Below are 13238 nucleotides of genomic sequence, written 5' to 3'. Positions count from 1 at the left end.
AACACAGTCCACACGCGTCCACGCAACCCGCTTCGTGCAGCGGTCACTGTGCCGACACACCTCTTCACCAGAGCGGCCACTGGCAGGGAAAGCCCACCTGCACCCCCTCCGAGGACACTCCCGCGGGGACCGGGTGTCAGGACAGCACGTGAGGGCAGCGAAAGGACCGTGAGCGAACGGCACGGGACAGCTGGGAGGGGGCAGCGCGCGAGGGCAGCGTGAGAACGGCGCGTGACGGCAGCACGTGACAAGAGGGCGGGGCAGAGTCTCCACACGCAGCCGCGGCCCTGCGGGGCCCACGGTGCCACAGCGGCACAGGTGGGGCCCGGCGTGGGGTGGGGACGGCAGGGCGGGGCGCGGCGGGGTGCGGGGCGCGCGCTGTCGGAGGGCGCGGAGCGGACACGGAGCGGCGAGGGGGCACGCACTCCACGCGGCAGGAGCGCCCCCAGCAGGCGGGGCAGGTGGAGGAGGGACCGGGGAGGCGCCGCACTCTCACCTTGATGGAGGGGTCCTGGCAGTTGATCTCCAGGCGCTGGCGCTTCAGGGCCGGCTCGTCGTCGTCGGTCACCACATGGTTCTCCAGGACCACTGAAAACCAACGGCGGGGACAGAACACACACTTGAACGTGAACGGCCGGACGGGGCCGCGTCGATACTAAGCTAGTGAGCAGTCGGGCCGCCTTTCCAGTAATGGAGAAATAACGCGACCCCTTTCTCCTTGTACTTGTTTCGTGTAAACTTAAAACTCTCAAACAGAAAACAGGAGCTCCCCTTAATCTCAAAAAAAAAAAGTGCAACACCAGACAAAGGAGTTGCCTGATAGGCCACCAACTTGACCTAACACCAAAACGACAGACTTCCCACTTAGCGCTTGCTCCGTTGAGCTGCCCTGTTGGAACGTCAGTAACACACATTTCTCTCCAGCGTCCAAGTCCTGTCTGTTGGCCGCCGCACCGGAAAACCAAAACCGCTCTCATACTCCCCTTCCGTAGGCGTTTACTCCTCAAAACCGTCTCAGCCCCGGCGCGCGGGGAGACCGCCTCAGCTCTCCCTGCACTAGCCACGCGCCCTGTCCGCACCTCCCAACTCCCCCTCCCAGCTCCTCCGCACTCTGGGCCGGCCCGGGTGTGCTCCCCGCCGCCTTCCGATCGTCCAGCATCCACCGCAAAAACAACAGTAAAGGTGACACAAAAGCCCACACCAAAACTGCCACAATCACATCGTCCCTGCAAACGCGCTTCTCTCTACCCCTGCTCCTCGGCCCCAGACCCAGTCAATCTGTAAGCGGGACACAGCCACAAACGTAGACAGAATTTTAGATTCGACGTTTGTTTTCCACATGAGACGGTGAGGGCTTTTCCATTTTGCCCCAGTATTTCCTCCTCCTCGTCTTGCCAAAGTCACCAACCTTCACTGCCTAGTATATTTCCCCTCCCCCTGTCCTGCGTGGTCACACGTGGACACAAACATGGTCCACAGAGTGGGGGTGCCACGGGCTTACCAGCAGATCCGTCTGCATTTTCCCTCTCCACTTAGCAATGGAACGCGGACAACCCTCCTGGTTAGTGGCTTCAATTACTTTTTAAGGGCAATATCAGAAATATTACCAGTGCGCGAGGATACACAGGCGCGTGTGCGGAACGCTGTACGTATACATGCGCACACCAAGACAGGTTACCACGGCACTTGTGGGAATAAACCACAGCACGCAAACACTTCGGGGTATCATCTGTCCGCCTTTCAAATGCGCCCCACATGCCAGCTGAGCACCCCACGTTCTAGATGGACTCGCCGCGACAGGCATCATCGTCTGCCTTGCTCAGACGGTGCTGTCTGACCACATCCCTGCTCCTCCCCCAAGCATCCGAGAACCACCCACCACCCAGCCATCTCTACTCAGGGAAATCCATCCACCTTCCCTGCAGCCCCGTGCAGATGCCGGAACTCACACCAGCTCATGCTGTGACACCGGCACGGCACGGCGTCTACCCCCCCGGGCAGGCGCCTCCCCGCCCTTTACCCACAGAGCTATGCACAGATGCGGGCAAAGCGCATCCTGCTGGCATGTGATTCCTCACCTGCTAAGGGACAGCTGGGGCAAGCACGGGGAAAGCCAGGTGCCCTGCCCCCACCTCAAAGCACTGACACTTTGACAGCTTGTACAGACTAAGGTTCCAAATAAGATCTCGATTTTTTTTCAAGTGTCAGTGCCTTTAAGCCCATACCTACTAGATGACTCATCTCCAAACTCCAACACTTGGAGACGCTGAATGGTCCTACGGCTCAAACGTGAGCCTTTCATGGGTCAAGGCAAGAGCTGTAAACTGATTTCCTAGAGGTAAATTATCCAGAGCTGTACCTTGCAGACCCTTATAGCCAAGGTCAACAATAACAGAGAGCATCTTGCTTACCAAAGGGCTTTGCATCATGCACCGTGGATCCTGCGGAGGGAATGCCTCAGCCACCTCCACAGAAATGGGTGAGAATGGATTCTCATTCAATTAAGTAAAAATAGGAAAAATCCATGCCTACGAGTGTTTGTGGTTAGCAAAACACGGGTTCTCAAAACCCGAGTCTATTTACTCCCACTGGTGGGTGAAAACTGGTAGGTGAATCGTATCAGGACTGGAAGACAGATCCTGGCAACCGTTATCCTAATCCTTTTAATTTGCTGAACAGAAAGCAAGTCCAGTGAGGTTAAGTGACTTGTCCAGGGCCACACGGCTAGTTCCTGTAACTACAGAAGAGTCCGCGCCCCACAGCAGCGTCAAGTACCTCAAGGCTTTAAGCAAAGGGGCAGACGCGTAAAAGGCAGTGCACCCGCGGCAGATGACAGAGGCGAGCATGCCAGGATCCTAGCGGTGACCTTCTATGGACGTGGGGCTGCACGTTTACTTTCCTTCGTCCTTTGCTACATTTGCACACCTTGCTTGCGCTGCCTTTTAGAATTCTGCTCGCAGTACTTTTGGGTAGAAGAACTCCGTGTTCATTACAGCCGTGACTAACAACTGGAAGGGCAGGCCTAAAGAAGGCTGCAATCTCGGTCCATGCCAGACGGGCATAGTGAGCGTAGCCATGGCCGGGGGCGGGAGGGAGGCGGCAGCGAGGGGACATGAAAAGTAGAGGAACCTAAACGTCTTGGTTTTCATACATGCCAATGAGCAGTTCTTCTGCTAGGATTTACGTCTACTCGCCTAACTACTTGTAAATTTCACAAAGTTCGTATTTTATGGATGAGGGAAAAAAATCATCTCAGTCTTAAGCCCACTCTAGAGGCAAACACGTATATGCAGCATGGTATTTGCTGGGTGTGTGCAAGTCCTTTTGGACCAGAGATTGGAAGCTCTCTGTCTACTAAGGCCTCAGAGAGCCCCCCGTACACAATGGTCTCAAGAAACAGTAAACTACAGTTGCCAGTTATTTAAGGAACAGAGACGGGATAAAACCAAGCTTAGACATGGTTTCTCTGAGCCTTCTCTGAACTATAATCTACAGAGAAACAATTTATTTAGGAAGGAAACTCTCTGGAACTTTAACAGTTCTAAAAAGGTTTAAAAGTTATGTAATAGGAACATTTTTCTTTGGTAACATTGCAATGTGTGTTTTCTAAAGAAACTGTCATTCACCTACCAAAATATGAAGACATTTTTAAAAGTGTTCTACAGTGATAGTGCTTCTGTTTTTCTTAGCTCAGTGGCATCTAAGGTGTGGTGCTAATGAGGCCAAGGTTCCAAGTTCTAGCTCTAAACAAACAGACTCTCACAGACAAAACTGTGGTCACACAGCCGCACTCACAGACCGTAACTTTGTTCAGTGACCTGCCAGGCTCTTGATCTCGCCAGCCGGCAGGTGACAGTGGTTCTTACAAACAAATCAGAAGCAAAATAAGAGGAAAAGCACAGCATCCCTCAAAAGAGGACCTCGGTTTCTTTGTGACTGCTCACGTGATTCTAAAATCATTTATACTACTCTCTCCCTTCCAGAGCAGAGCCAAGTTCCAAATGAAGTTTTTTCAATTAACATATCGAACAGATCACAAAAGATAGACGTCTTCCTACTTCTTATGAGATTTCTGAAAATTCTCTTTTCTGCAGGGGAAAAAAAAAGTCAGCCTTTCAATTCTATTATTCCAAAAAGAATAACCAGGCAACTAAAACACTCAGTGATTGTATCGTATGCACTTCTCATTTCAAACTTTAAAAAAACAAAAGGGGGGGGGGAGGAATTTACTAAGAAATCTTCTAAAACAAATGTGTACACAAAGCTTTTCATAGATGAAATTCCTAAAATGTAGGGTTTCTTTTATACACAGTCTCTCAAGACAAATATTTAAAGTTTCAAAGTAGATGTGTCCTTTTAACATCGTGAAGAAAAATTACCAGCCTTAAACAAAAATACAGAAAAAAAGTCATTCTCACACACAGTCAATGACAGAATAACTGAATAAAACATTACTGCGAGGGGCGCCTGGGTGGCTCAGTCGTGAAGCGTCTGACTGGCTGAGGCCACGATCTCCTGGTTTGCTTATGAGGTCAAGCCCGTGGCGGGCTCTGTGCTGACAGCTCAGATCCTGGAGCCTGCTCGGGATCCTGTCTCCCTCTCGCTCTGACCACCCCCAACTCTCTCAAAAATAAACGTTAAAGAGAAAAAACCCACTATTGGAAACGTGATTATTAATCGTGCAAATAAACCAGGTGAGTGTTTAAAAAAAATTATTAAAAAAAAAAGTGAAAACTTTTCCGGGAAATCTGTTAGTGTCGTATCAAAGGTTTGAACATACACAGCAGTTCTACTTCTGGGAACGAACCCTACAAACATATCTGCGAAGATACACAGGCAAGGGTCCTGACTACCAGGGTGTGGTGCAGACAAGGTCGGTGGCGTCTACAGGGAAGAGGCCCATCGGTCGGGGCACACGCGAAGCAGACCTGTGCGCTCCCGCGTGGTTTCCAAGGCGCACTACAGTCCGGGGGGAAGCCGTGGAACCCCAAGGGTCACAGGACCGCCGTGGGCAGGGGAGGAAGGTGGCTCCCCCCTGGGATGGACGGCCACGGGGCCGACGTTCCGGCTCCCCACGGTTAGCGCGTGCATCGCCTTTGCTCCTGCTTTACTTTTCAAAGGAAAGAAAACTTCTGGAAGTGCTTCTGGACTTCTGAAGGACAGAGAGAATAAGAATGTGAGCTGCCCCACAGCTCCCTACCTGGGTGACCAGGACTCAGGTCTTCCACGGCAATCTGCACCACATCCGCCAGATCCTGTTCTGACATCATCCAGAGCGAGAGGAGGGTGGCCGGCGAGTGGGCAGGAGTCAGACTCGTGCAGGACTGCGTCTCTGCCACCTACACAAGCGAGACAGACAGGGACAGGGAGATCACACGGTGACCCGTGACGTGAGGCTCACCGCCAGCCTCGGGGCTCCCAGATCACATCCGGTGCCGTGCTGTTGGATACAGGCCACTCCTCGCTTCAAACCACCAAAAGGTAGTGCTCTCGGAGAAGCGAGCGGCAGTTCAGAAACCCTGCTCATCCTCACCGCCAGACCGGCCCTGCCCCACAGCCTCCCGCTTCCCGCTTCCCGCTTCCTCGGTCCACTCCGCGCCCCAGCCTCCCCTGCTCGGCCTCCCGTGACGGCCTGAGCACTGACCGTGCCGTCCGCCAGCCCGGAGTCTCAGCGGCCCCCGCCCGGCCGGCCCATCCTGCCACACACACCGCACCGCCCGGTACCACGCTGCCCTGCCTCCCGCTTTTACCTGAACGGGCCCTTCTACCCAGGGCTGTCGCTCCCATACTCCGTTTCTGCGGCTCGAGGCACCATTCCGGTAAGCGCCTCTGCTTTGCTTTCCTTTGGCTTCCAGAGCAGACCCAAACCACAGCACCGCCCTGCTACCATGGCCTGGGAGCACCATCGTCCGTTCCCCCAAGCGCCCTCACGGGCAGGGGTTTGAACGGTCATCCCTGAGCCAAAAACCATGTCTGGAACAGTCAGTTACTTTCTTCTTGCTCCTGAAACACTCTGATTAGGCCAAGAGAGACCTTATCTTCCAAAACAAAAATGAGGCCATGTCGTGTCACATATGGTCCATCAACACACGGATCTAAACATACTACGTAAAAATGGGACATCCTGGAGAACTCAGGAATCAACGTCACCGTGACAGTTTATCTTACATGTTTTGTTTTAATTATTTGTGGTAAATGTTTATAAAATAAATCATGTATTGATCTTTCCCCACCTAGACTATGCCCTCAACTCTACAGCTGTGTTCCTTTTGGCACTGAGTGCTCCCAGCCCTCAGTCAACACTCCTGTGGGGCAGGAGGAGTCAAAAAGTTTTCAGATCACCCGCTTTCAGCTACGGGTCTAGCGACAACTCCTGTTAACGAATAAGTTCCAAGAGGCATAAAGTTCTAAATTCTCACATCCTGTGAATGGAGTGGCTCCTCTTCCCCTTCTTCCAGATTTAAATTCTACATAATTTCTTAGAGGAAACAATTATAAAAAGGAGAAACCAATCTCCTGCCTTAAATCTCCTTTTCTTTTTTCTTTTGGTGAGTGCAGGGGGTAGGGACAGTATGGGGGTGGGGACGGGCAGAGCAGAGAGAGAGAGAGAGAGAGAGAGAGAGAGAAAGGGAGAGAGAGAATCCCAAGCAGGCTCCAAGCTGAGTGCAGAGCCTGATTCGGGACTTGATCTCACAAGCCACGAGATCATGACCTGAGCAGAAGTCAAGAGTCAGATGCTTCACCAATTGAGCCACCCAGGCGCCCCTTAAATCTTCCTTTGTGGAGTATGTGCAACATTTCTATGTAAATGCATGATCAAATGTATAACCGGTAAAATTGCAAAGGTGCTTCTATTCCCAGCTGATACACCTGACTCAACAGTGAACAAGGTGTCTATGCACCAAAGGAGAAACTGATGACAAGCGCCAGGGAGGGAAAAAGAGGCCTCAAGGTACTGTGACAGAACCCTTTAAGAGTCCAACTATGAAAAGACAGCAGTGACGAAGATTTTTCATCTTTCCCTGTCCCGCCATAAAAACACATGAGCAAGTAGGATAGCAAAACCAAAATCCAGGCCCATGTCTATAACAAGATTCAGTGATGAGGTATGCCTAATGAACCCCAAAATACCAGCAAGTGGGGACAAATCACTGACAGCTACAGGATCGCCATGGTGGGAGCAGGTACAAAGCAGGAAGCAGAGAGAAGCAATGGGACAGGGTGACAACAGCAGCTGAAACCAGGCGGTGAGCACAGTCCAATGGCGGAAGCCACAAAGGGCTTTGCGGGAGCATCTAGAAGGCCTAGACAGTCTGGGCCCCATGAACTCTCAAGGCTAATTACCCAAAGCTCCCTTCTAGGCTAAATACCCTAGAGAGAAACACCTGGAAATAGAATACCAAATGTACAGGACAGAGAAAATAGAGACTGAGAGAAATGGAAGTCTGGTTGAAGATGAGAAAGGTGTACCCGGCTGGCTAAATCAGTGGTATGTGCTCTGAGTAGTGAGTTCGAGCCCCATGTTGGGTACAGAGCTAACTTAAAAAAAAAGAAAGTGGGAGAAAAAAAACAGAGCCAGGAGAGCTCAGAAAATGAGTTACTGCGTCTTTTAAAACTTTCTAAAATCAATAGAATGTAGAGCCTAGAACACGGAAATTAGAGATAACTATTCTAAATCCTGCCTCCCTTCTAAATATCCAGGCAAATTAATTCCACATGAAAATGAACAACAGAAAATACTGAAGTCCAATCTCATGCAAAGATTATAGGTTTTAAAGGAGACTAAAGGAGCACTTTGGTGGCTCGGTCAGTTAAGCGTCCAACTTCAGCTCAGGTCATGATCTCACGGTTCGTGGGTTCAGGCCCCGCGACAGGCTCCGTGCTGACAGCTCGGAGCCTGGAACCTGCTTCGGATTCTGTGTCTCCCTCTCTCTCTGCCCCTCTCCCACTCACACTCTGTGTGTCTCTCTCAAAAATAAACATTAAAAAAATTTTTTTAATAAAAAAATAGAAAAAGAGACTAAGGAGGAAAATAATAGCACTACAGACCATGAAAGCGTGCGTAAAGCCATGTCCTTGAAAGAGATGAAACCCAACCCTAGTATCCCAAAACAAGCTGAACTACACAGAGGGAGCGGGTTATCGTTAGCCGTTAAGCCAGCATTACAGATGTGCAGAAGTGAGGGGACAGGACGCAGGAGGGAAGTGAGAAGGCGCCCAGGAGCACATAAACACGGTAAACTGTGCCTTAAGAAAAATGAAATGAGAAAAAGGGGGCAAATTGGAAGAACGAGAACGAAATGAAGGAAGAGTTCAAGAATGAGGAGCACAGATGACGGGCAGAGAAGGCCCCATGGACGTGGAGAGCAAGGCTCTAATGACGAAAACCAAAGCAAAGTCCAAGGAAACAGAGCACTCAAAAGTGTAAATCAAGAAAACTCTTCAGAAGGGGGAAAGTTAAAAACTACTTATGAAAAAGACACACCACAAACCTCGGTGCGGGAGCAGGGGGACAAATCAATCCCAAGACACATGCTAATAAAAATTAAAAAAAAAAATTCCTTTACACATCCAGGCAAAAAGAACAGGTGACTTAAAATGGGCAAAAACGGATGATTAAATACAACAGAAAGAAGTAGATTAACATGTCTAAGATACTCGAAGAAAGAAATGTGAGCCAAGAATTTTATATCCAGACAGAATGACTTTCAAGTGTGAAGGCAGCAAACATTTATCACCCTCTAGCTCTCAGAGAAGGGCGTTCCCATCAACCCTTCCTGAAAAAGCCGCTAGAAAACAAAGCTCAGAAAACTCGAGTCACTTGAGGAGACAACACGCACACTGGTTGGGGGTGAGCACTGTGCATTTACAAGCAGAACTAAGACTAAGTGAAGAATAAAGGAGACAGTACCGTCCACAATGGCTACACGCTCTGTGACCCACATACAACTGTTCACAATGGGGAAAAACATTGGGAGAACATACACAGAAAAGGGCCGACGATCTCCCACGACCACGTTGAGTGGGAGCACCGGCGTTCCCTTCTGAGAACGTTCGTGTGCGGGTGAGTACTTCTGGGACAGTCCAGGTCGATCATGCTTCACGTCCTTGAGAATCAGCACAAGCAGACCTGTGCCAAGATCTACGTACCCAAAAACCCAAAACAAAACAGCACAACCAAGGCGTGGTTCCAGAGGCAGAAGGGTGGATGCGGCCTCCACGTACACCAACAGGGAGTTAAAACAGGGCCCACGAGGCCACACGACGGGACGCCAAGTGGCTGTGTGAAGGAGCCAGGCAGGTGTCTCCCAGAAACCACGCCCAAGATACAGAGCTATATGAATATAAGCGGGGCAGAAGGTGTATAGCATGCTTTTTTTTTAAAAAGAAATATGCTGAATACGCACAGACTATTTGCACAGACGATTCCTGGGACATAAGAGGGAGAGAAAACTATTTTTCCCTTTTCACTCTCTTATAATATTTGCATTTTTACCCTGCGCATGTGTCACCTTCTCAGAAATAAAACTGGTCAGCTAAACACAGGGGCGTAAACTGCTGGGGAAATCCTCAATTCCAGCGTCCATCCCAGAGCGCGCTGCCTGGGCACCGGAGCGCGTGTCCCTCCCTGGAAGCGGGGGCCGCACGCACGGCAACCGCTCCGAGGAGGCGCCACGGCGAACCCGGTGGACCCAGGAGGGCCCGTCAGGCCTGACGCGGGGTAGAGAACAGATGTCTGCTGACTCCGTGTCCTCCAAAGATGACCCCTAAGTACAGACTCACTGGCAGCCAGTCTGAAGATCAGGGCTACTCGGGCCATAAACTTGGTCGTCTTCTGTCCAAATTAAGAGTCCAAGCAAAGATTATTAAAGGGTACAGTGAGCTGTTTCCTGAAGGCAGTGGTCCGCGGGGACAAAATACCACCCAGTCAACCTTTGACCTGGTGGACTTAAAATGTTTTGGGGTCACAGATTGCTTTCAAAATGTAAAACAAAACAAAACAAAACAGAACAAAAAACTGTAGACCCTTTTCCAGGAAAAAAGCACGACAGACAAAATTCTGCCAAGTTTCAGAGCTTCACAAACACCAGGAAGGGCTGCCTATCTCAGCCGCCCTTCTCCCCTGCTCAGTGGAGGAACCCGAATTCACTGGGCCACGCGGCCGCCAGACCGCTCCCCCCCCCCGCCCCAGCCGCTCCTGCAGCCTAGTGACCAGGCCTGGCCGAGGGGGTGTACGTGCAGACGCGGGGGCAGCTGCCACGACACCTCGTTGAGGACACCTGGCGTGTGGCCACAGCCATCCTGTTTTCCTGCTGCTGGACCATAGGGATGAGGACGGGACAGAAGGAACCAGAACGGCGGAGCAAAGGACAAGACGGACGCTGCCACATGTCCCTGGACTGCCGGCCTCAGACTTCCTTATCAGAAAGGAAAATAACCAACCACCTGCTCTGAAACAGCGTATTCTGGGATCTGTGATGCGCAGCCAGGCTTGACCTAAGTGTTGCGCACCGAAGCCGTTCGCGACGGCCCTGGGCTCAGAGGCTCCAGGTTAAACTAGCTGTCTCATAGAGGGCTAACGGAAAGTTTTCAAACGCCCAGTTCAAGCTTTTTCCTGGCCTCTAACAGTTCCGCGAGCAGCTGAGGAAAATACTCCAAACTCTCCATAAAATCCCGCATCCCAACGTCTTCCAAATGAGGACACCACACGTTATCCAAGTTGTTTACTCAAAATGGTTCTGTTGCCAGGACAGAGTCACTTAAAATTCTGCTAACAGGGAAGGTTTGAACAGAAAACACTAGGGCAAGAAGCCCAAGAAAACTGGAACAGAGCGATACACGCGGTTGCCATTTTGGCAAATTAAATTTACCATTTCTCAGAAGTCCTGGAGACAGTCCAGTCTTCACATAATAGAGCAGCTGGACTGAGATGAATGTACAACAACGTCTCTGATGGCAACGACTAGTCAGAACCTTAGCAAGCCCGTGAAGACGGCGTCTTCCCTGGGGCACAGGAAGGAGAACCCGCCGACCACGATCAGCGACCTAAGCGCCTGAACTTCGGGAACGAGAAAAGAAGTGACGGCAGGCCGTCCGTCCCGTCAACCGCTGCACTTGTTAACGGGAATGACGCTGCTTCAATCGCACGGACCAAAATGGAAAGATCCCCAGAACACAACACCAACGGAAAGGAACGTAAGAGGAAAATCGCCCGACAGCATGTATACGATCCCAGTCCGGCTTTCTAACAAGCGCGCGCGCGCGCGTGTGTGGTCACGTGTCTGTGTGTGCAATGCACACGAGAGGCCTGGAGCGATCACGGTGGACCTGCTGGTACCCGTGAGGGAGGGAGGGTGTAGATGACACGGGCTCCCTTCACCCTCTGTCCTTCCCGAGGGCGGAGCCTTCTGTAGGCACCTTATGACGATCACCGTGAAATGCTTTCTCTACAACAGAACAGTACGTGGCCAAGGCCCACGGCGTCAAATGCCGACAAACACGAGGGAGCCGCCTCAGCCTGCAGGGAAGCGGCATCGGGGACGGTCCTCGCCATCCTTTCTCCTCTCCCTTCCAAGTCCCGGCCCCTCCTCGCCTGGGCTCGGCGGGCCACCTCGCCACCTCCCCCAGGGCTTCCCTGTGGCTCCGTGGGCACCCCCCCCCCCACTCCTGCCCCCACACACGCCGTGCCCTCCTCACAGCCCCTCAACGACAGCTCTGGGCTCACTCCCAGAGCTACTCCCCCACCCCCCCATCTCCGGTGCTCTGCTCCCCTCCAGAGCACAGCCCCCCAAGTTGCTGCCAGACTTGCTGTCTTCATCCCCTCTAGAACCCAGACCAGCGGTCCCCTCTCCACCCCCCCCCCAGCCAACGGCCCAGTTGGGTCCCGTGCTCATCGCCCGCAGTAACAGCTAAAAAATAAAATGCTACAGGCGATCGGCTCTCGTTACGTGAAAAAACACAGCAAGAAAAAACCACCAAATAAAGCCTCCCTGTGTTGACACAAGGACCTTCCCAGTCACTGCGGGAACAACACGTGAGTTGTCTCACTAGGGATGTCACACGTACGGGATTTATTTTCTCATCAGTTGTTTTAGGGCAGAAATTGTTCACAGAGCCGTTTCCGACATTAACCCTCGAGCGAAGCCTTGATGCCGAGTGTGATTTGGACGAAGTTGTTTCCGCACAGCCTCCCCGGGCAGCGACCTGACTCCGGCTACTGCAATTACTTACCAGCCATCAGAAGCACGCAGAGGGGCCAGGCTGAAGAGACACAGTCGGCGGAGGCCCCTACCTTGCAGGCCCTTGAGGTCTAGGGACGAGGACACGAACTGAGGGTTGGGAGCGTCCCGGGACAAATACGTGACAGTCTCAGGACGCCATGACACGACACAGACGCTTGGGACCAGACAGCAGTGCCGGGGAGGACCGCTGCCGCCCCAGCCCGCGGCCCGCCGAGCCGCCACCTGTCACCCCGCATGGCTCCTGGTGGAGGCTTCGAACGCACGCGAGCAGGAATGTCAAGCCCACCGCGCCATAAAAACCACAACAGGGATTTCCATCCCCACGTAAGGACGTGGCTAAGCAGCACTCGAGGCGAACTCTCCAGAAACAGGGAAACCTCCGGGAAACTGAAATCATTCCATTTAGTCAAATCCTTTTGGATGGAAGTAGTACGGTAATAAAATAATTAAAAGCTGGTCTGCGGCAAGCAAAAAAAAATCCGTATTTATTAAGCTGAGATATGTGGAAAAAACCCTGCTCGCTTCCTTTTTTCCTCCGAAATCCGTGTAGGCAAAGGACGAACTGGGGAGGAAAGGGACATAGTTCCATAAAAGGTCAGGGGCCAGATAAACAAGGACACTGGGAAGCAGGAAATCCTTCTTCCCAAGGTTTTCACTTCTTGGGAAGAGCCAGCCCACTGCCCCTCGTGTCAGACAGCCCCCGAAATGTGTTTACATTTAAAATTAGACAAAGAAGGCCAATTAAGCCTCAGGTAGCAGATCCTTCCCCTTAAGGTTGATAGGTTCGGCTAAATGTGCCACTTTCACTCTTCCTTTCCGAAAACCACAGACCTCAAACGTCCACCACGGCACACGAAGGAGACGTGGCTGGATTCCAGCCGCCCCCACGGCCCCCACGGCCCTAGTTCACACACGCACGGCACCCAGGACCCCCTTTACCGCCTTAGAGTTAGTGAGGCCCCCAAACAGTTAACGCTTGTATGGGTGTATCTATCA

At 51.8% G+C, this 13238-nt stretch overlaps 1 protein-coding gene across 6 annotated transcripts in view; it reads right to left on the bottom strand.

Moving 5' to 3' along the window:
- Window positions 1–13238, bottom strand: part of BANP (BTG3 associated nuclear protein) — a 110737-nt gene that overhangs the window by 79839 nt on the left and 17660 nt on the right. Inside the window, exons 1-3 of one of the 6 annotated variants that reach the window (XM_081791338.1) lie at window positions 5751–6219; window positions 5201–5339; window positions 497–588 (exon numbers count right to left, since the gene is read on the bottom strand). In XM_081791338.1, the coding sequence (XP_081647464.1) occupies window positions 497–588; window positions 5201–5339; window positions 5751–5906 (387 nt within the window). In that variant the 5' untranslated portion in view covers window positions 5907–6219. Of the gene's footprint in view, window positions 1–496; window positions 589–5200; window positions 5340–5750; window positions 6220–13238 lie in introns of those variants that run through there. The other 5 variants (XM_081791336.1, XM_081791339.1, XM_081791337.1 and 2 more) reach the window with 5 other exon arrangements.

This window comes from Panthera onca, chromosome E2 (assembly GCF_046562875.1).
Source record: "Panthera onca isolate mPanOnc1 chromosome E2, mPanOnc1 haplotype 2, whole genome shotgun sequence".
Lineage (NCBI taxonomy): Eukaryota > Metazoa > Chordata > Mammalia > Carnivora > Felidae > Panthera > Panthera onca.
Note: the sequence above shows the minus strand (reverse complement) of the source record. Positions and strands in the feature narration are given on the sequence as shown.